We start from the raw sequence: 22500 nt of genomic DNA on the forward strand, positions 1-22500 counted from the left end.
AAAAGTTTATTTTTAAAATTAAAAATGCAGACATTCTATACCTTAAAGTGTCATATGTCAGATTCAGAAAGAGATTCTTCTCTTTCTTTCTATTAAAAACATGTTTATGGTGCCCTACACTTAGCTATGGCACAAAAGAAAAGCTGTAACGTCTTTGCAGAAATGCCTCTGCAGAGTTTAAATAAATACAATCTCTATGCAAAAAAGAAACATTTTGAATCATATTAATGAACAAGAGATGCTGAGACACTAGTAGAAAATCAGACAATGTACTCTTCTTCTGTTAGCTCCCCTACTACAAAACCCAGTATTCTTTTTATACCCAGAGTAGTGCAGGGCAAAGCAAGCAGGCAATCACTAATCACCAGGCTCAACGGGGGCCTTAGTGAAAAATATCCCACAAACTTTCATTAAACTACATACAGTTACTCAGCTGATTACTCTTAAGTTTCTGTGCAAACAATTGCTGGGTGAAATAACAGTATATTCTTTTTCATAGTCTATGTATCTGGCTACATTATCAGGTGTCACTTAACTCTCATATCTTTAAGAGAAACTGTAGTTTTTATTTTCTATAAGGGCTCATTTCCCCTTGGAGATAAGCTCTTTAAATTAACATCATGTATAATATACAGAAGGACATATCAATATGTGATATGCGTCTTCACTGAAACAACCATCAACAAAATAAGACAAAACTGGCTATAAAATATTATGATACCTTTGAGAAGACATTTGCTTAAAAAAAAAAAAAACATCTATTTGTCAGTATCTTGTGATGGATCCCAGTCTTTTGGGCCCACCACATGCCTTTCTATTTGTGATTGGTACTGCTACTGCTTCTTGTGTGTGTGTGTGGGACTCAAAGTGGGCTTCCTTTTAATATCTGTAAACCTATCACAGAAAGATATTCCCCCTGGCTCCAGCCGCAAGGCAGTGATTTGTGCACTGATAGGTGTACTTTGTTTAGTGTCACCCGCGGTGTAGATTGGATAGATTTTGTAAAAGATAGCATTACTTTAAAAGAAACATACAATTTGACAAGCGATTGCATTTTACTTTCATTTTATTGCCGTGCTTTTCATCACAGTCATTGTTTTCTAACTGTCCCTAAATTGTTCATTTTCTTAGTCTGTTACATCAGTACAGCTATTTACTGTTTATAAAGCAATATGCACTTACAGGTTTGGGAGATGGTTTGGGCTCTGAGGGTCGCATGTGCAAGTGGGTCATCATCGCCTGAAGACGTTCACGTTCTTTAGAAAGCTGTTAAGAAAGAGTGAGATCAGAAGCGTTTTAGAAATGACTGATCCAGCTATTTTATTGCAGTGATACATCTTATCATTGAGCTTGTCTCCCAGTAATGATTCCTGCATATAAAAGACTGGGGTGAGAAACTTAGCTGGTAGGAAATGCAACTTTAGCTAGAGAAGGAGAAAACTTTTGGAGCTTTACTTATGTTAAAGGTCAGGGAAAACAAATAACACTTCATCTTTTTGTCAATAAGAGAATTGAGGTCACAGTTGCCTCGACAGTAACAAGTTACTGAAACCATAAATTAGAAGGCCCATGGTGTCTTTTTAAAGTCCTGTGGACACTGTTAGCAATGGACTAGTGCCAACAGCTGTGAAGGGGTGAAGGGTTCTCAAAGCGAAGTGCCTGCCAGGATTGTCTACACACTTCATGCATTCCCACCGAGGTCCAGTTAGTGCCCCCTGCAATCTGCCATCATCAATCTAATTCAATAGAGTGACAGAGACCAGGCAGTGTGAAACGCTGAACTCTGCCACCGAGTCTGCATCTACACTTGTGCTGGGTCTCATTACAACTGACGGACCTTACTTTTCCATCAGTCAGACACAGCAGAGAGAGAGAGGGGAGGGGGGACGGCATAATTGGTCACACTGCAGACTGTATCATCAGCTGACCTCTTGTGTTTCAGTCCACCTTTTAGCAACGGTAAACAGGTCTACCCAAAGCTTTCTGTGATACAGTGACGGTGATGCGTTTTACATATTCTTCATTATTTTGCAACTCAAATATTTTTACTTCTCCTCATGAAAAAAGCAACAGCATGATGGGCTGGAAACAATATAAAGTATGGGAAAGAGAAGAAAAATCTTTTGTTTAATTAAACAAAACTAAGAACTAGTTTTAGGAAAACATCTTTAAGATGATATAAGAGAGGACGCCTTAATGGGGTGCCAAGCAAAAAGAAAACCGGAGAGTCATAATTGCATTCTGATGAGTTTTACAATTTCAGTTTATTTTTTTTGGCAAAACTCTGCTTTAATGTTAAGTTTGGAAAATAAGACTTCAATAGTATTTCTGTAGTACCTATAACACCATCTGCGGCATACATTATTTGTCATTATGTTAGCCAAAGAGAAAATTAAGTATTGTAACATCTTAAGTTCTGAAAACAGTAGACACAGAAATGAAGCTATTCTTCAGGGTAGTTCATTCACGCTATTAAAAAGAGTGGATCTTTTGCTATAATCTACAATCCTGTGGTCCAAGAGGAACCCAGATTAGCTTGCATAAAAGCTGTTTGGGCAACAATATCATATCTATGAAATTTGGTTCTACAGTGCTAGCTCTACAATAGAAAAACTATAGATTTAACAGTTTGGGAATATTCAAATATATACAACAGGACCTAAAGGTTATATAAGTCCAATTGATAAGAACATCAAAGTATAGCAATCTACCCTGTTATCAACTGATGTCATTAAAAACAACTCAAACTCCATGTATCTGAACAAGTATAGTGTTACCAAGACAATATGATGCAGCCAGGAAGATCCAGTCACTTGTTCAGGACTCAATAGACCAGAACTCGAAGAAAAGTGCACATTAAGTGATCAAATGACAAACCTGTATTTCTAACTGCTGTACCACCTGCATTTGCACTCGACATTGGGCAGTGCTTCGGTCATCCAATGCATGCTCATTGTTAAGGTGCCTATGAAACACAAGACACAAAACGGAATAATGAGTGATACCTAGTTTTTGATTTAAAAGTACTGCCTCTTCAAGGAGCATGTAGATTCCTCTGAAGTTGGACAGCAGAATGCCTTGAAGCCACAAAGAAGGTAAATAAATGTACTTCAGTGTTCAGTGAAAATTATTTGTGTGCTACAAATAGACTCTTCAAATAGTTAAAAACTTCATCATCTCCAGGCTTGTATAATTACAGAAACATTTGTCCATTCAGTTACAGAGCAGAAATAGAAATCATGATGTATTTCATATACTTTCCCCATTTTCTATGAAAAGTATATTGTGTGTGTGTGTGTGTGTGTGTGTGTGTGTGTGTGTGTGCGCGTGTGTGTTAGGTAATTTTCTATTTAATTTGCATTAAAAAGTTTGTTGCTTGTATTTTGATATTTTGAGAAGCACCTTACAGCAGGATGAGGTGTGAATTATGTAAAGGTGGTGGACTTTTCCATTGAAACATCCATACTCACAATTAATGATAACTTTATGTTACTAATACTTAAAATGCATTGAAGATTCAGAATAATAATATTGATGCTTCATGTGAAGGGTCCAAATTGGGACAAATCTCTAACATACATAAACATGGTTGAAGAGGTCATTCCACTGATGTTACTCTAATCTTAACATGTGTGCTTATTATTTTACACAGGTGTCTCCAATGCATGGTATCTCACTTGACCAAAACTAAACTAATGTACTTTCGATAGGCATGGAAATATTATATAAAGTTTGCTTTGTAATTTGTAATGTATTATTAGATGACTTCCCAAATTAAAAAAGTAATCTAGATATTAATTCAGTTTCTTTTGGTATGTCTACTTAACCAATGGGTAAATGAAGACAGCAACTTAAGAAACACAGAAAGGGAAAAGGTATATTGAAAAAAATACATAATTAAGAATTCATATAATTGCCTCTATATCCTACAGTATTATTTAAGATAGTTTGAAAGCATTTCTCATAATTCTAACCATACAGATTCAAGAAATAATTGTGTTCCCATTTTTCTTATGCTTCTTGAAGTGAATTAAGCAGAAAAATGCATGAACAGATGCATATGTAATGCAATATGAAGACTTAAGGTGTCAGTGACTCATAGCTAATGTGTAAATACATGGGATTATCTACTAGTAAGTCTAGGTTCAGACATCAGAAATCTTTGCTCCTTTCCACCCCAACTTTGATAAATTAGGCCAGTTTGTTTTAACACCTTCTCTCTGATTATAGCAACAAACCTCCATGCATCTTGCTATAATTGCCAAGCTTGGCTGATGATAAACTGTGGACTAAAATAGTGAGGAGGATCAGGTCAGGCTGGAGTTGTGTGCCCAGGGCACATGAGCATTCCTTCCCACCTCTCCTGTCTGCTCTGACTCAGCTCCAGCAGGATCTGCTAGGAACCTGGCTGTAATGAGGGATGGAATCATTCTAGCTCTCTGGGAAGGGAACATGGAATGTCAGAGTAAGTCAAGGGTTAGTGAGTGGTGTAAAATGTCACTAATTTCTAATAAATAAGACATCATTAAAAATATTCTTCAAGGTTTTGTCCCTCAAATTTTAATGAACAATGGAACAATGTCCTAACAGTATTAGCACAATAATTTGTTGCATCCTTAAGGTTTGGTATTGCTGTATTTGTGTGTGATATATTTTTCTTCCACCATGAACTCTTAGGGAATACACACATAATTTATCCTGCAATCAGCCTACAAGATGCATATTTTTAAATAAGCTATACATAAAGATTAGGATATAAATAGACCACAGGAGATAAACAGATGATGTGGTTTTACCTGAATAGGTATATTCAGTATAACATATACTTTTGCAGGAAACCACTTTTTGAAAAGAATTTTTTATACTTGTTTATTTCTTAGTGATAATTATATTTATAGAACTAAAAATGTACAAAATGTTTGTATTATATACTTGGGTCTTAGAGACCTATTCAATTTATCTCTGCAGCTTTTATTAGAATAGAGACTGGAGACTACAATAATAGTCAATGAGGTTTTGTCTTGATTGAATTTTTCAGTGGAACACAAAAGAACCTTGCCATTAAAATAGTCCTTTATTCTCCTGTATGAAGGCGAAAGGTTTTTAAAGTGTTGTGATGTTCAGTAATGAGCCTCTATCTAAATTATCATTGGTGACAAACTCACAAAGCACTTTTCGAGGACACATAGTTATGAAATGCCACGGCTGCCACTTTCTTTCCTGTAATTATAGGCTAGCTTGCAGCCCTTCAATGATCATTTATAGAGCAGCCTCCAGTGGATTACTGAGAACTTGAAAAACACATACATACCTCTGCCACATGTCCCTGATCCTTTTCTCGCTATTGTTTACCAGTGATATGTAAAATAATGGTGCCTATTCATTCCCCCTACTTAATTATGCCAATCAAAGTACAGAAATAGTGTCGGATATAAATACAGAGCAATAAGACCAAATAAATAGGCTAAGTATTAACATTAAATTAGTAATTTATGTATTTATGACTATTTTGTGCTCAAATTATTCTCTTTTATGTTTTTATAACCATCTCAGGTACTACATATCGCTGTTCAAAAATTCTCTATGATTTATAAATCAAGAATGAGATAATACTGAAAAGTGAGAGGGTCGGTGGATTTTTGCAGTCAGTGTCTAATTGCTGTTTCAAAATGCATATGCAAAGGGACATTTCATTAATCATTTAATCATGTCCCTTGCAGGAAGTAGGAACTAATGTTGCCAATACCCTTTTCATAGGAATTCTCCATGATACCATCTTACACCTTTGATATATTGCCTATGTCATAAATTATGGGTTCTTACAAAGGACCAAGTGGGATTGTTATCCCAGAAGTTGCTTGTTAGAAAACCTTTATTAACTTTCTTGTTTTGCTTATTGCTAGTTCTATTTCACAGCTTCATACTAGCCAACAATAATGCTTTTTGGTGGCAAAGGTCTGTAAATTACCCATGCAATCACTAACACCATTTCACAGGCCTGTTCTACTTCTACTGGTCTGCTAACAAGGCGATTACACACAAATTACTGAATGCCTATGAAATATTTAAATGCATTCTACTCTACTATGCATTAATAAGAGCAAAGCAAGCTCTGGAATTCTGGTTAGCTCCAGTCCCTAATGTCCCCTAATGAGCCTCTTACCGAGACTGCAGTTCAAACAGAGAGGTGAAGAAAAAACGCAAAGGGGGCCTTCAGAAAGGCAGCACTGAGCAAACATCGTGGGAGCCACTTCTAATTTATGGGTCACTTTATAGCTATATTGATTTTTGTTTTCAAAATGGAATAAATGATGTGGTCGACTGACGTTCTTTCAGAACTGCATTGAATCTGTGTGCTAGGTAGGTAGTGTGAACTACAGAAAAAAAAAAAACGTAAGTAGACAAAGTCTTTCTAAAAACAATTAAGCAAACATTTCAGGAAGACAGAAAGTATGGGGGTAAAATCTTTCCAATTTATTTAACCTACAATTCCCTTCAACAAAGCTTTTATGGTTAGGGATGCATGTGTTAACTTCAATTATACACACTGCAGATTAGCAATTCAATTTTAACCTCTAGATTTTTCAAATTCATTTAAAGTTATAGCATTTTATAAGCTAAAAGGGGGGGATGTTCATACATCCAATTGTCTCAGAGACTGTTTTAACAAAATGTTTCACTTGCACATCACTGGGGGTTGATTTACTTTGCATCAAGCTTTTTATGTTTAAGCACTGACAGGAGTTTAAATACAAAATGTTAGCTGTCACTATTCATTTAGCTGATTACGTGAGATGCCTTAGTTTTGAAAGATATGGGCACTGTCACCAAAAGAAACAACATTCTGACAAGTTCACAGAAATGCCTTCTTGAGGTCATAATTTTGTAGCCATGCTGCCTAGGGAAAGACAAAGAAATAGACAATACGCTCTAAGTAAGAACATAAATTTTAGAGTACTTGGCTGCAAGAGAAAGAAAACAAATTTCCACTAAATAAATAAATCTGTTTCCACTGCTTTTTTCTGCTGCTCATTCTATAGTATCAAATCTCAAAGCACTAATCACCTACAATCTTCATTCGCTCATGTTCATTGTCTAATTAATCTTTAGAGTGCTGATAGATACATAGAATTTTTAAAGAATACTAGTCATTGTTATTTTTGCAAAGGACAGTATTTCTAGTGCTGCATCTTATCTTAGTTTTGTTTGCTGGCACCTGGGCAGGCAAGTTCAAGAACACTTGTCTGCTAACTGGAATGATGCACTCTAAACCTTTGGCTTAGGCTTTGAAAGTCAATACATCTATATTCAAGCCGACTTTGGTGCAATGAGATGGTAATTAGTTCTGCAGTCAAACTACAATAAAGTTTTGTCAGATGTGATTACACTTTGACATTTATAAGACAGTAATGAAGAAGAAGTATTAATGCTTTTAGTGATCTAGTGAGATCCTCAATTGATGGTCAGACAAAAAGAATGGTTAAGATCTGTCAATTCTCACTTTCCAGTAAGTTATGATTTTCTCCTGAAGGATGTTAGCTTAGACCTTGTCTTGTATTTTTGCCTCTCTTCTATTGTTATACCAATATCTGTATTAATTTTCATTTTTTGTTCAGTAGAAAATTATACCCTACATGTTACTAAATATGTAGATAAAATAAAATTCCTGAGAATGATAACATATGCTTTCTGGGAGCATGCACATATATATATATATATATATATATATATATATATATAATCCCAAGTGAACTTTTCTTGAATAAATGAAGTACTTTATTAACTTTATTAATAACACATTTTATTTCTTTTCAAATTTTTCACATATCTTTAAGAAAAAGACAACACCAATACAGGAAATATGTCCAATTAATATTTCACTTCAGTGAAGTGTACTGCCATTAATTATGAACCAAATTTATCACAGATCTTTAAATTACAGAATATAAAGCATATCCTTTTAAAAATAGGGTAGAATGAATACCGTAAAATCTACTGTCATTAGTTCTGTCATTCCTATAAAGTGAATGGGTAGAAAAGCAGTAAATCTTTAGAAACCAAAGTTTACATGTAATTGAAATGAAAAGTTTTCCTAATTGGAATTTCCCCAATTAAAAAATCCCATGCAAACATGAAAAAGGAGGATAAAACAGGAGCTCACATTCATTCACTTCCTAGTGATAAAATGAAATACTTGAGGTGTGTGAAAAATGTCTTCATGTGTCTTAAAGTAGAGGTATGCCTTTTCCCTCAGAAGGTGAGGCAGATTTTAATTAAAATATATTCAGAGAAAGAAAATATATATAAACAGTATTATAAATTCAGTTTTCATTCCTACAACATAGCATCAGTCACCTTAGGAACAACCCAGTCATAGCAGATGATACACAGTAATGATAGAGATGAAAGTTATAAAATTAGTGTTAAAATAATTTCCATCGCTAGATACTTTGTTTCAGCCATTTTGTAGTAGAAAACTTCAACAAAGCTACCTAGCAATTTTTAAATACCCTCTTTGCTGGGAATAGTATAATAAATTTCACACCCAGCAAAATGGCAGCTCACAGTTGGTCTGGTGTAACAGACGTGTAAATTTTCATTTGAGTCCATTTCTAAAGAACCATTGTGATATGTGAAGCAAATTTTCTCTTAATTGGTCTGAAACTATGAAAGGTTAAAAAAAAATCTTCATGGCAGTCTTCCTGTAATCATTTATAAAGGTATTATGATACCAAGTGCTTGCCTTGTTGTTAGGGAGCTTTGGCTCTGTACTCTGCAGTCAGTCTACCATTTGTAAACACATCTTTTTGATGTTTCTGCCAACATCCTGGCAACAAAGCAGTGCAATTTCAAATGAGCTAATTAACTTAATTGTTGATGAAGCATGAAACAGTTCATTCACCCTGTTAGCTGCACCATGACAACACAGAGGCTCAGCCTGTGAAGTTACTCATCTCCATAAACCTGTCTACAGCTCTCTGTTCCTATCTTCTCTGTGCCAATACTGTGTGCAGAGAAATCATTCATGAAAAGGGGATGTTCTCATCTGCAGAAGGACCCCCTGAAGAAGCTTTGAAACTAAAATATTGTGGGGAGTTATAAAGGATGCAGAGGGTTTGATTTTATGCTGGAGGAATTATTTAGTCTATTTTCCCAGCACACCATCAGAAATTGCAAAAGGTAACAAAGTGAGTGAAATGTAACTCTTGTTTTTTTTCAAATGTTAGACATCACTGATTTTCATGTTTGATTCTTGGTATTAAAGACCATTATTGAAAGTAATTTCATTATTACTTTATTTATTACATTATTAAACAAACCTACAAAATATGTCTATTTTATTTCACTTAGAGATATTTTCTGCTTATTCATTCAAATGTTACATGAAACTATTGTTAAAATTTTCCATTTTCAGAGAATGTTTCACCATCATGGCAGGCTCATATTGCCATTGATTCAAAACCTTCCAAGTAATTTGCAAAATACTTTCATTAGAAAGATGACTATGACACATTAGCAATCTTAGTCTGACTTTGCCAATCCACTTGTTGAAACAAACTGAAAAAGTCAGTGTGTTCTAGGATGGATGCATCTCTTCATCCTCCTTTCCTGTTGTGTCTATTATACAGCAGTGTACCAGAATTCCCATGTAATCTGCTCCCCTTTCCCCATAAAAAGTTAAAACCTACTTCAAAAACTGTCCAAAATCTTCGCATATGCTTTCACAGCCTGGCCACTTGCAAACTCCATGCCCATAGAGAGTGTGGGAGGCGCCAGTCTCCTCATGTGACGAGCTGTAGCAAGAGAACACAAAGTCAGCTTCATCTCAGAAAGCCATAATCGTTGCAGGCTGCTAGCGCCTGTCAGGGTACGATCAGTGACAAACAGGTCAAAACAGGTCAATTCAGCTCAGAGCAGTCAGAAAAATTTAATCGTTCTATTGAATAGTTCAACTGCCAAGGCTAGATGATGTTCCAATTAGAGGAGAAATAGAGCCAAAGATGACTGTTAATAAAGGATGAAAAACTAAGAGTACTGTATAATATCATATGCTAATCCTGCCATATGACCTTACTGTAACATTTTACCTCTAAATAAAAAAAATATAACCTTATGCTATGGAGTGGGAATATATATTTTAATGAAAGCCATATGAAAAACCATCATAATGCTTTTGAAATGCTTCTTTTAAAAACCAATATGAACATTAGGATCTTTTAAAATGAATATTCATTGTGTAAACCATACACAAATATTCTTAGTAGCTACAGCTTATTTGAAAAATCCTGCTTTGGAACAGTATCTGTTAGCAATATCCTCACATAATTATGGCAGGCCTCTAATAAGTGGGTATTATATCAGATAGAGAGATCCTAGAAAAACTAACCTATTTCTGCAGTATATAATCATCAAATTAATCTCAATTAAAACAACAGCATGAAAGCATCCAGAGTCCCTGCATTCTGTAATAAAAACTAACATGAAAACCCACATGTGCTCAGATAAATGCTGGGAACATTACCGTACTTTGGTCTCCTATTTTAAACAGTGATGTAACGTCTTTTATGTTTCTTTGGAAAAATATCTATGGCCAAGTATTTGGTGCACTTATGCAAACATGTTGTTCATAACAGAACACTATCAATTCACTACATGTTCCTTTGGGAGCAGCACAATCTATGTGTGAGCCACTTAATTAAGAAAGTCTGCACCTAGTCTTCAGGTTTTAAAACCAACTTTTCATTTATAGAGATTTTTAGATTATACCTGTTGAGTTATTTGGTAAGATTTGATTTGGAAGTGATGTGCTTAAGCTAGTGAAATTAAGTCAGGAGAAAATACCTAGATGTTCCTATTTGAAGGGCAGTTTTAACACAACTAAGATGACACACTAAGTTGGGAAGTTAGTTCACAAGATGTAATATTAATGGCAAAAGTCAAATGATTTTCCTATATGTATCTTCAGCTAATTTTATTTTAAAAATCATCAATATATATTCATTTAAGTATATTTACTAACTCCATAATAGGACAATAATAAGAAGCAATTCTAATCATCCATTTTCTGGATTACATAATGTTCAGCTACTTTCTAATTTCTAAGAAATGTGAGTTAGGTAAATGCTTTTAATTATTTGGAATTTATAAACTGTTTTTGCTTAAAAAGGTAAAATGTTCTCATAAGGCTTGAGTTAATTCACAATGTGTTATTCAAAATACATCAATACAATCATTCCCTGCATGCTCAGACACAAATTACTTTCTTTAGCTATGCTCCCCAAATGTATCTAGAATACTGGGGGCATTTGATGTTCTTTTAGAGTTTTAAACAATGAAATGTCAACAATAATGAATTCTCTTTCACTTGCTCTAAATACATTTTCATTGCAATCGTAAATTATCGTTTTAGTTTTGCCAATGGTGGAGATAAAATACAGATGTAGGCAGAGAGTGCAGCAGATGAGATTTACCTGTCCCGCCTTGCATTTAGAACCGAAGACTGTCCATTCACTATGGAATGATGTGTTATTGGTGGTGATGCTTTGGAAGTGGTGGAGGAGGTAGTCGAGGAGGAATTGTTAGTTGTGAGGTCCAGCCCTCCATGTTTAATGCCATTGTCTTCCATACTGTGGACTCCAGTCACTTCTTTCCATAGTTGCTGAATCTCAGCAGGACTTAGGCCAGCTATAAAATGAAAGAAAGCCCCACTGATGTAACAGGTGACATTGAATATGGTGGTCAAGGATTAATGCCATAATATAAATTAATACATGATAAAAACATCATTCTACCACCAATACCAAAGTTTTGTATACCAAATAAAAAAGTTCTTAATTTGAAAATAGTACTGAGAAGAACTGTGTTGGAAAATATATTGTTAATAAAAATCTATGTATGTTCTATTTAAAAATTATATATTCAGATTTGATTTACAGCTAGTATTATTAGTGAGGAGATGAGATTTTATAAATATCTTGCCAAAAATGAAAAGCAGAAAAATAAAAATACAAACATCAAGATCAAATAAAAAACATTCAGCTGGGTGGGGCACAGAGTGAGAAGGAGACACAAAAAGAAAGAAAAGAAAGAAAGAAAGAAAGAAAGAAAGAAAGAAAGAAAGGAAGGAAGGAAGAAGAAAGAAGACAGATTTAGCAATTATCTGGCCATAGTAGTCTTTCTCACAGAAGCCAACTATGTAATTGAATTTCAATTTAGGTCCTGAATAAACCAATATGATTACCTCCATGGTTCATTTAAGTAGATAATATCTAAATCTCTCCTTCAGTTATTACTGGTTAATAGAAAACTCAACTTCTCACTTTAAACAATTTCCTGGATCACATTATTTACGTTTACTTCACAAACAACAGTGGGAATAGAAAGGCTTGGCATGGTCTTTAGATTTTGACTATCATCTTGAAAAGATACTTTGAGATATCTTAAATGATTGTTGTTTACTAAAAGTGCTTACATTCATTTTCTGTGATCATAGGGCTTAACAACATTAAAATTTCGATTTAAATTACACAACCCCCACATCCCTAACCCAAGTATTATCTCCAACTGATAACCACTTGCAATGAAAAATTAGTTTTGTCCAAGGTGATCTCCCAGGGGAAGCAAACTACTTTTAAGGGTAGAGCCCATGCCTAGCAGTAGATGGCTTATTCAAAACAAGATCAAGGGAATCTTTGGATGATGTTTTTTGTCTCACACTGTTGTGTCAGGGCATTGTTTGTGTGTGTGTGTGTGTGTGTGTGTGTGTGTGTGTGTGTGTGTATTTGCAACTATATGTGTTTCTTGCACTTTTTTCTTTGGTTCTTTATCTTCTGTTTGTTTTGTACCATTGCAACTTGTTTTATCTTATTTTATTTTGTTTTGCTTTGTTATTAATCCCTAGATGCTTGTTTGTTTTCATACCAAGGACAGAAAGTTTGTGGATCTGGATGGGAGGCAGGAAGGACAGAGAAACAGGGGGAAGTTGGCTGAGGGGATCCCATAATTAGAATATAGTGTATGAAAAAAATAATTTCAATAAAAGATATAAATATATCTAAGATATAAATAAGTTTGATAATAAAATACTTTATTAGGAAAATATCAAAACATAAAAGACTGCTGCAGGAAGTGAAGCTGAAAGTTTAATTACTGTCATTTATTGAACACATAATATATTCTGAAGCTTTACCAAATGTTTTATATTCCTGAATTCAATGAACTTCACTGGACGTCAGGACTCATAACTTAGAGGTGAGCACAAGGTTCACTTCCGTCCTAACACTGTGCTCTTTAATACTATGTGATTATACTTCTACCTCATGGAATAATCAGCATCTCAACCATAATATAGCTCCACCAGAGGCTGGAGTAAGGGACATCTGTCAAAGGATGTGTGGAGAAGGATTCATAGGAGGAGGAAGTAAAACTAGAACATGATAATTGAGATCTAGGAGGAGAGTGAGCACTCTTTTCTCTAGCAGTGTGTATGAAGAAGTCACTGCTCTAGGATAGTGGTAAATAGCCAGTAGCCAGAATTCTCACTGGCCTAGTTGTAACTTCTTGCCAAATCATATGTCACAATGGTAACACTAAATTGCTTTGCATATGCCAAGTTTAGATATTGTTAGTGTACTGAAAGTTGTCATTTTGGTAATTCTGGATGCTTAATATATTAAGGCACACTCTGAGATATTAGGAACAAGAGCACCATCTGTGTTTCTAAACTTATTTTGGAATAACTTCATTTTTTCCTGATTTAAAAAAAAAGTGTTTTTCTAATGATATATGACTTTTTGTTGTATAGAAAACTTTTTGTACAAAACCATTAACAGTTGCTTTAATAGCAGCATTAACTCAGAATCACAAAACTTTTTTGACCTTAACTTTTTATGACTTGTCTGAATGCATTAGGTGTCCTAAGAGTATAACCCCAGAAGGAACGCTCCTTCCTTTCCAGCATCTACATAACTGCTGTATGCCACACTGCTGCCATCCTGTCCCATTTCCAGCCAGTAGCATAGACTACCACAGAGCTTCATGGTCTCCTCTCATTTTCGCTGGGCTTGAATTATACAAATTTGTTCTTCATATAGAAGCCACAAATGATCTATTTCAATGTAAATTAGGTCATGTCATTCTCAGGCAAAGCCTGCAGGAGTCTTTTTGAATGATTAGATACAAAGACAAAACAAACCAAGAAAAAAATCAACCAACCAACTAAACAAAAACCTAACCCTCACTGTGGCCAGCAATACTGCTTCTTCTTTCTCTTGCCTGACCTCAGCTGTCACCCTCTCCATATTTCTTTACATTGAAGCCATCTGCTGCTTTTTGCAATGCTTCAAGTATTCATTCAAGTTCTGGCCTCTGCACTGGCTATTACTTGAGCCACAGATACTCTCATTGAGGATATTCCCAAGGTTTTCTCTTTCTCTTCACTTAGAAGGCTTGTCAAATAACTGCTCGGAGACTCTTTGGCCATAGTAGCAACCAGTGTCCTCCTCTTCCTTGTCTTCCATCATTCCTTTACTTCTGAACTACTTTTACTTAGAGATATTAATTAAACTTCTGAAATTATGGAATGATTGGTCTGTAATGGAGCTATGACTTTTTGTCTGTCTCTCCCACTCTATCTTCCTCTTCTCTTACGCTGTCTCATTACCATCGTGTGTCTCTACCAAAGTTTGTTGACAAACAAGATCAGGTTTTTTTTCTGTCATATTTCAGTCCCTTAATCAATGTCTTCTATGTGCTCAGTAAAGATAGTTATGTCTTCGTTTTCAATGGTGTAATATAGTTCTTGAAGACCTGTTGATGGCCACAATGAAGTTTGATTGCCTTTAAAGAGTATCTTATTTACAAGCATTGTTACATGTAAGATCAGTGTCTAAAGAGTTACAGATGGCACTGCTAAATTCTAATGTACATTGAGTCACTATTAACAATTGGCATACTTACATACTTTGAGAGACTACAGTAGTTCATTTGTTATTGATATTTAGACCATGGATTCACTAGTATTTCAATGATTTTTCATGGCACTCTTCATTTGGATAGAACTTACTGATATCCTCATGTAAAAGGTAACAAATGCCAGGTACTTAGTAGCATCTAAAAACATTTTGATGATTAACCAGCTTACCGTGAAGCAGGGCTTGTTAATTAAATGTAGAGGAAAAATAGTTTTCAATTATTAGAGAGAAGTGCCACAATGGTTACCTGATAAACTGGCATGCTACCATTGTTATGCTAAATCTTTCCGCCAAAAGCCGCCTGAGCCCCACCGCCACGTGTGAGCTTTACACCAGTCGCCCGCCTGAGTCAGGCCCAAATGAATACACAGAAACTTGTATTAGGTACAATGACTAGGATTCTCATCTGTTAGCTCGGTCTTAACTATCACAAACCTATATATTCTATAAGGCTTAACTTATCGGACACCTTATTGGCGTCCCTCCTTGCTGGTGGATCTCATTGTGCCGCTGGAGCAGGAGCGGAGGGGAAAAGGGACCCTTCCTGTTTCTCCTTCGCTTAAATATGAGTCTCCTTGCTATGTCACTTCCTGCCTGGATCATCACTTCTCTACTACATTTCCCAGAATCCTCTTGGACTCCTAGTCCTGACTAACTTGTCGTTTCATTGGCCAAAAAAGTATTTTATTTAACAATCAATAAGATAAACATACACAGTACATTCCCCATCATCTCTTTTCTGCCTAAATAAAAAGAAAGATAACTTATCTTTTATAATAACTGAAGAAAACTATAACCGTAACTATCTGTCTTCAACTCTATCAACGACCACAGATGGAAAATATATTAACTCTAGAATTGACAGAGACATCTGCTACCTGGACAGTCACCCAAAGTTCCTCTGTCATAACATACCATATTCTCAAGATATTAAAAAAATTAAGAAACCCATGCACTGACTACAGGTCACAGCAGTGAACCACAGTTCTGGAGGCAGGATTCAAATTTAAGTTTCATAGTGATTCCAGAGTTGAGAAATTCAAAAGAGAAACTATTACCTTGCTTTGGAAACAAAACTGTTGTAGCTAACAATTGCTTGAACTCTTAATGGACACAAAACAATGTATGACTATTAAATCACTAGCTGCTCAATTTGTACAGTGGATAATGTTTTAAGAGTTTGGAAGTCTTAAGGTTTCTTTTCCAACTGTAATGTAAAGTTCTGCTAGCTAGTACTCTGTTGTCTCACAGTCCTCCTGTCCTGCTCTTCTGTAGGTATGTTATATGTCATTCATGACCTAAATGAAATAATTCTGGAATGTCAAGAAACAAAGAAAACCGAATTCATTTTCTATCTCAGTGTTTCCCCAAAACATTGGAGAAAAATGATAAACTCATTCTACAATTATATTAACTTATAATAATATAATTATTATATTAACTTAAGGTTTAAACCCTACAACTGATATGTAGCCTATGTCCTGAAACACAGATGTTCTATTTAACATTACCAAGTGAGCTTTCCAGATCTTTCAAGCCTTGAATGTTCTAAACTGAGTCCCCTGTTGTATAGCATCCTTCTGCTGAAGCATGCCTCCTTCAGCTTTCCTCATGAGCTATAACAGATACCAAAAATTCACACCATTATATGAATTCACTGCTCTAATAACATCTAAAGAAAATTAATATACAGTAACTCAAACCACATTTACTAGATTTTAGAATGGTTAGAAATAATACAAATGGGTTGAGGCATTGGCTCTCCATTTGTGGACATTAAGGCATAGTTTAGTTAAGTGACTGCAGACCTGGTACAATGTACCTGGGACATGTGACTACTCAGCACTTCTTCCCTGACCACTCTGTCTAAATGTTCATCTGCCCTGTCTTTTTTCTTCAGTTGGAAGAGATTTCTCAATTTAGCTAGAACATTATTGTCCTGGCAAACATATTCTGGGAAGCAGAAGATTAGAATATTAAAGAATAGTAATCTAATTTTGTCTTAAATGAAGAATATTCAATTTTTTAGAACCCATGTCAAAGACACAAGTACGTTCTAGAAATCTCTATTAACCAAGTAAATTTAAAAGTGCATGACAACAGAATGTTGGGAAATGTACTACATTTAAATGATGGCTTGAACTTGGTTCCTATTTACTGTCAGTCCACAAAAAAAAAACACACAATTGGGAAAATGTTTTATCAAGATTCATGTCAATACAAGACGAATAATTGAGTGAGATTATCATATAGCAGGAAAAGCAAGTCAATTTTAATCCTTTGCCCCTTCATTCTTAGTTTGGGGAGCAAATATAGGGTGCTAAGAATCGTGCTAGGAGTTAAGTACAATCTGATAATTTGTGCATTTTACAACTTTGGAGTGAACACACAATTTTCACTTGTTGTCCTTATAAATATATCTTATACTTTTTTACATTAAAAGAAATGACTTTTATTATCTTTTCTTCTTCTATGTTCAGAAATTAATTTTTAAATGTTAACTAAATTGATACAGTTCATAACATGAGCAGGAGGATTTGGGTTTTGGTTCCAAGTTAACACATAAAAAGTCAAGTTATAGGCTGGGGTGATGGCCCAGTGGATAAGGTATAAAGGTATAAATCATTTCTGTGCAAGCATGAGGACCAGAGTTCAAATCACTAGAACCAACATCAAAAGCCCAGTGTGGTTACATGTATCTACGCCATCGCTATGGGAGGTAGAGGAAGGAGGATGGCTGTTCACTAGCATACCTCCAGGTTCAGTTAAAATAATTTCTCAAGGGAATATTCTGGAGGATGATAGTATTGGGTACTTGATGTCCATCTCTGGCCTCCAAGTGTGCATATGATTGTAACCACCACCACAAAGTGGCATACAGCATATGCCTGCATGAAAGCACATTCTCTCTCTCTCTCTCTCTCTCTCTCTCTCTCTCTCTCTCTCTCTCTCTCTCTCTCTCTCTCTCTCTCTCTCTCACACACACACACACATTTACATTTACAACCTCAGCATAGGGGAGTCTGAATAGAATTACATGGATCCCTGAAACTCATTGGCTAGCAAGCCTAGCAGAATCAATGAACTCTATGTTTAGTGAGACCCCGTCTCATATATATGGAAGAGGTAGAGATTAATAAAGACACTAGAAATAGCCATTTGACCTTCCTGTGCATGTATACACATGTGCACAAATACATATCTTCACACCTGCACACATTCACACGCAAATACATAATAGCATGCATATGCACATATATACCAACATGCAAATACATTAGGATGCAGTAAAAGTCTACTTTGAATATTTAATTAATTAAATGTCATTTAATGTACTTTGCACATTTCTAGGGCTACTTACAAAAAGTAATAAAAGTTTGGTAGGAATATTTTAACCATTCATAGTGTATTAATTTGACATTCAACATTTGAATGAGATATTTCTAAGTACTTTCTCCTTTTTGATCTTAATGTTTACATTTTGAAAAAAGTGTCATACATACACAGCCATAATAACCTTGTTTCCCTGAATAGTCTGTACTAAAAGAGTCAATTCTCCACCATTTCTGATTTCTCAATCTCCTCCCCCAAGAGACAGATCAAATGTCTGAAGCATCTTTCAGAGATCTATGTGTTTGCTTAGATTCAGTTGAACAAAATGCATCAAAACCACCTATTAGTGTAATACTCATCCTCCATATGTTTGTATAATCAGAGATACATCAATTATCTACTTTGTTCAAACGTCAAATTCCCAAAACTAAAATATAGGTATTAAGTTAAGATCCAAGACAAAAATCTCTACTAATGGATAAGGCTCTCTCTCTCTCTCTCTCTCTCTCTCTCTCTCTCTCTCTCCTCTGTGGTTGTGTGTGTGTGTGTGTGTGTGTGTGTGTGTGTATAGTGAGAAAGAGTTATAATTTATAATTTTCCTGCTCATCTTTATACACTATATATTTTGGGATTCTGAAATTGTTTATGAGTTTTCCAGTAAAGATTCAAAATTTGTCAAGCAAAATATTTCTAAGACTTATGAATTAAATGAGTTAAATGCACCTTAGACCGTGTTCTCACTTGATCTTGTTTCTCACGGGTGAAGTTTGATTTCAACATCATAATCTACTACCCAAATAGATAAATCTATTTTAATGTAACATGGTAGTTCCTTAACCAATTTTGCAACAACTCAAATACTATATAATTTAATATCAATCTTTTTTATTTATACTTTCTAAATTAAATATGCCTAGTAATCCTTTATGTATTTAATTATTTACAAGATAGTTTTCTATGAATAAATAATTGCAAGCAATTTTCATTTTTTTCTTTTCTTTTTGTTTCATTGAGATAGACTCTATGTTGTATTGGTCTATGATTTTGAACTCACAGAGATCAACTTGCCTCTGCTTCATGAGCACTTGAATTAAAGGTGAGGGCTATTATGGCAAAGTTTGTTCTGGAACAAATACAAGAATATTTAAAATAATTTAATTGATTGAAAGAATTTTGGCATATTAATCTACAAATAAAAATCATTTTGGTATTTGAATAATAATTCTGCATGGTGTATACTGTTTATACTTTTTCTATTTCTGTTATATTTAAACTTTGATTACATTTGAACATGACCTGAAAATCACATAGATATGTATTAACCAAAAGATCCAGGATACTAGGAGTTGTGAAGCAGGCAGGTCAAATAGCTGACTTTGGTTGAATATTGAGCCAAATACTATCTTGAGCACATTACTATCTCAGAAAAAAGCCATTATTATTTTTTATTTCAAAATATTTAATTCACTTTGTTACCCAACAACTCATTTTCTCTAAGCACAGCTGGTTCTACCAGGTATTTATTCAAAATAAAGCTGTCTAAAATCCACTCTGTTATATTTGTTTGTTCAGACTGTTAACTGAAGTCTTACATCTTAAATAACTTACGTTTTTATAAAGCAAGTGAAGTGAAATAAAACCTTCACCATAGCTTTTTTGTCCATATTCAGTAGTAAAACATTTCAAGATTCCCAGTGCATGTTTGAAACTGTGGGTAGTACCACAACCTATAATTTGATGCATTTCCCACCTTAACCAAGCACTCATCACTCATTATTGTGGCAAGTTTTGCTGTGCGAGCTGTGGTAGGAAAACTACCTATCAGAGTTTCATAGACAGAACATTTATTTTCATAGCAAATCTTAGCAACTTTTCAGGACAAGTTTCAACATTCTTTTACTGATTGGAGACAAGTTGCAGCTTCGTCTAGGCATATCTGAATCACCAGCATCACTTCTCCTGTCTGTTAGGGCCATTAATAATTAAAACAGGGGTGCAAATCACAAGTACTGGGATCTTACAACAACACATCTGATACTCAGGAGGGAGTAAGTGAATGAAGGATGGGTAGCATAGATGTGGACACTACGTAGACATGCTTGACAAAGGTATGGTTGACATCCCAGTAAGGTCAAATTTCACCATACCACTTCTGATGCTGAACAATTTAGAATTTACTAATTCCTTCTGGAGTTCTCCATTTAATGTTTTTTTTTTAATACAGTTAACTTCAAGATAACAGTAAAAAAATAGGAATTTTTGAATAAAGTTAAAGTCACTTTGTGACCCGGCATTTGTGGCACACGCCTTTAATCTCAGCACTCGGGAGGCAGAGGCAGGTGGATCTCTGTGAGTTCATGGCCATCCTCGAACTGGTCTCCAGAGCGAGTACTAGGATAGGCTCCAAAACTACACAGAGAAACCCTGTGTTGAAAACCAAAAAAAAAAAAGAAGTCACTTTCTTAATATATTGTGTACTGAAAGTAAATTTTATTTTATGTTAAAAACCTACCCAAATGGAGAGTACCTGGACAATTTCTTCTTGCTAACAAGTAGGCCATCGCATCAGTTCATTATACAACACTGCTAAGTGGAATTATTCATTCAGATACATATTGCTCATATGTTAAATAGCTTTATAATTAGTATACTTGAGATTGATTCACAAGTTCATTATTTTTATTCGATTTCAGTTACCTGCTGTCACTCTGACTACAAAGTATGTACGTATTTAGCGATATTAATTTAGTACCTATTTTATATTAATATCTAGTAATATAATACTCTTTATGACTTAAATGCTTAAAATTTAAGAGTTCATGTTCAAGTTATGAAATATATAACTTTAGAGGAAAAGTTCTACAAATCTATTCTGCCAAAATTATAAAGTCATTTCTGGTATTTATATATTTTATTATAGTTTCAGAAGTTATAATTTAAAGTAGCCAGAGGAAGTTGCTTTAAATCATGGAGATAAATAAATTATGCCATATTTTTGAAGACATAATGAGAACATCATCCATCATTATACTGAAGTCCCATTTGGTTTTCGGTGATTACTCTTCATGGCCGATCAATCAACAAACCAAAAGCTCAGTGCTAGGTGAGCTAAAAAACTGATAATGAAAGTATTAAAATTCTTTTACCTGTTGCAAAGAGTAGCTAAGACAGATGATTTGGGGCTTATACTATCCAACAATTGCTTCTTTACTTTTTTTCTCAGTTTGATTTTAGGTTTCCAGCATAGTAGTACTATATCATAGTTGTCCCTCACAATGTATGCTCTGTATACACCAAAGTCTCTCATGCTGAAGTTATAAACATCTATCTATCTATCTATCTATCTATCTATCTATCTATCTATCTATCTATCTACCTCAAAGGAATAGTAACTTGATGAATAAAAGAAAATGTGCACTGCAATATTATTAATTTTATTGGCCATCAAATCAATAAAATCCTACAGAGACAGAAAAATGTGTGACAAACTCTAGTAGAATGTAAACTACTCTGTGACAGACACCGTGAGCTTGAGTTACAGTTCACTTGTATAAATGAACCTTGCCAAAACATAATCCAAATGCATGTTAGAACACCCATTCACAAAGATTAACGACACTTGACTTTTACCTTAATTGTGAGTTTTAGCCATTGTTTATCATTCTTCCTTAAACTTCTTTGCCCAAGGTTGAGAATAATATACATACATAACTACATTAGAGTGCACTCAGATGTTGCTTATATAGAAAACCAAATTAGAATATGGTCAACAGCATTTAAAACTCTAGTTTACATTGTCTATACAGGGAATTTGGGGAAATGTTATTACTGCAATCCCATGACATAGGCTGGCCTTCCCACACCACAGAGCTTGCAATGGCTCTGTAGACGCACAGAGCTTGTCTATTCTTTGTGATTTTGGTGCCAAGGTTAGCAATTTGTGTTTTCATCAGTGGTCCCCAAAATCTCATTATCAGCTCATGGTAAATGGAGTAATGCCACCCTTCCTAAGCTATCATCCATTTCCCTGTAGGTCCTAGTGTTCGAATTGTATTTCCTTATGCATCATTCTTGTCCATAAAACTGACGCATATTTAATATTTAACAAAATATATGAGACAGTTTTTCTGTACCCTTGAAAGCAATGTGTGGTAGAATATCTGAGACTATAACAAGTGAGACATGTGATCATGCT

General features: G+C 34.8%; 1 protein-coding gene across 1 annotated transcript in view; it reads right to left on the reverse strand.

Moving 5' to 3' along the window:
- Foxp2 (forkhead box P2) overlaps positions 1-22500 on the reverse strand; it is a 522314-nt gene that overhangs the window by 34616 nt on the left and 465198 nt on the right. Inside the window, exons 10-13 of the mRNA XM_027389931.2 lie at positions 11472-11685; positions 9690-9794; positions 2878-2965; positions 1183-1266 (exon numbers count right to left, since the gene is read on the reverse strand). Of these exons, the coding sequence (XP_027245732.1) occupies positions 1183-1266; positions 2878-2965; positions 9690-9794; positions 11472-11685 (491 nt within the window). The remainder of the gene's footprint in view (positions 1-1182; positions 1267-2877; positions 2966-9689; positions 9795-11471; positions 11686-22500) is intronic.

The sequence above is a fragment of the Cricetulus griseus genome (genome assembly GCF_003668045.3).
Source record: "Cricetulus griseus strain 17A/GY chromosome 1 unlocalized genomic scaffold, alternate assembly CriGri-PICRH-1.0 chr1_0, whole genome shotgun sequence".
Classification (NCBI taxonomy): Eukaryota; Metazoa; Chordata; class Mammalia; order Rodentia; family Cricetidae; genus Cricetulus; species Cricetulus griseus.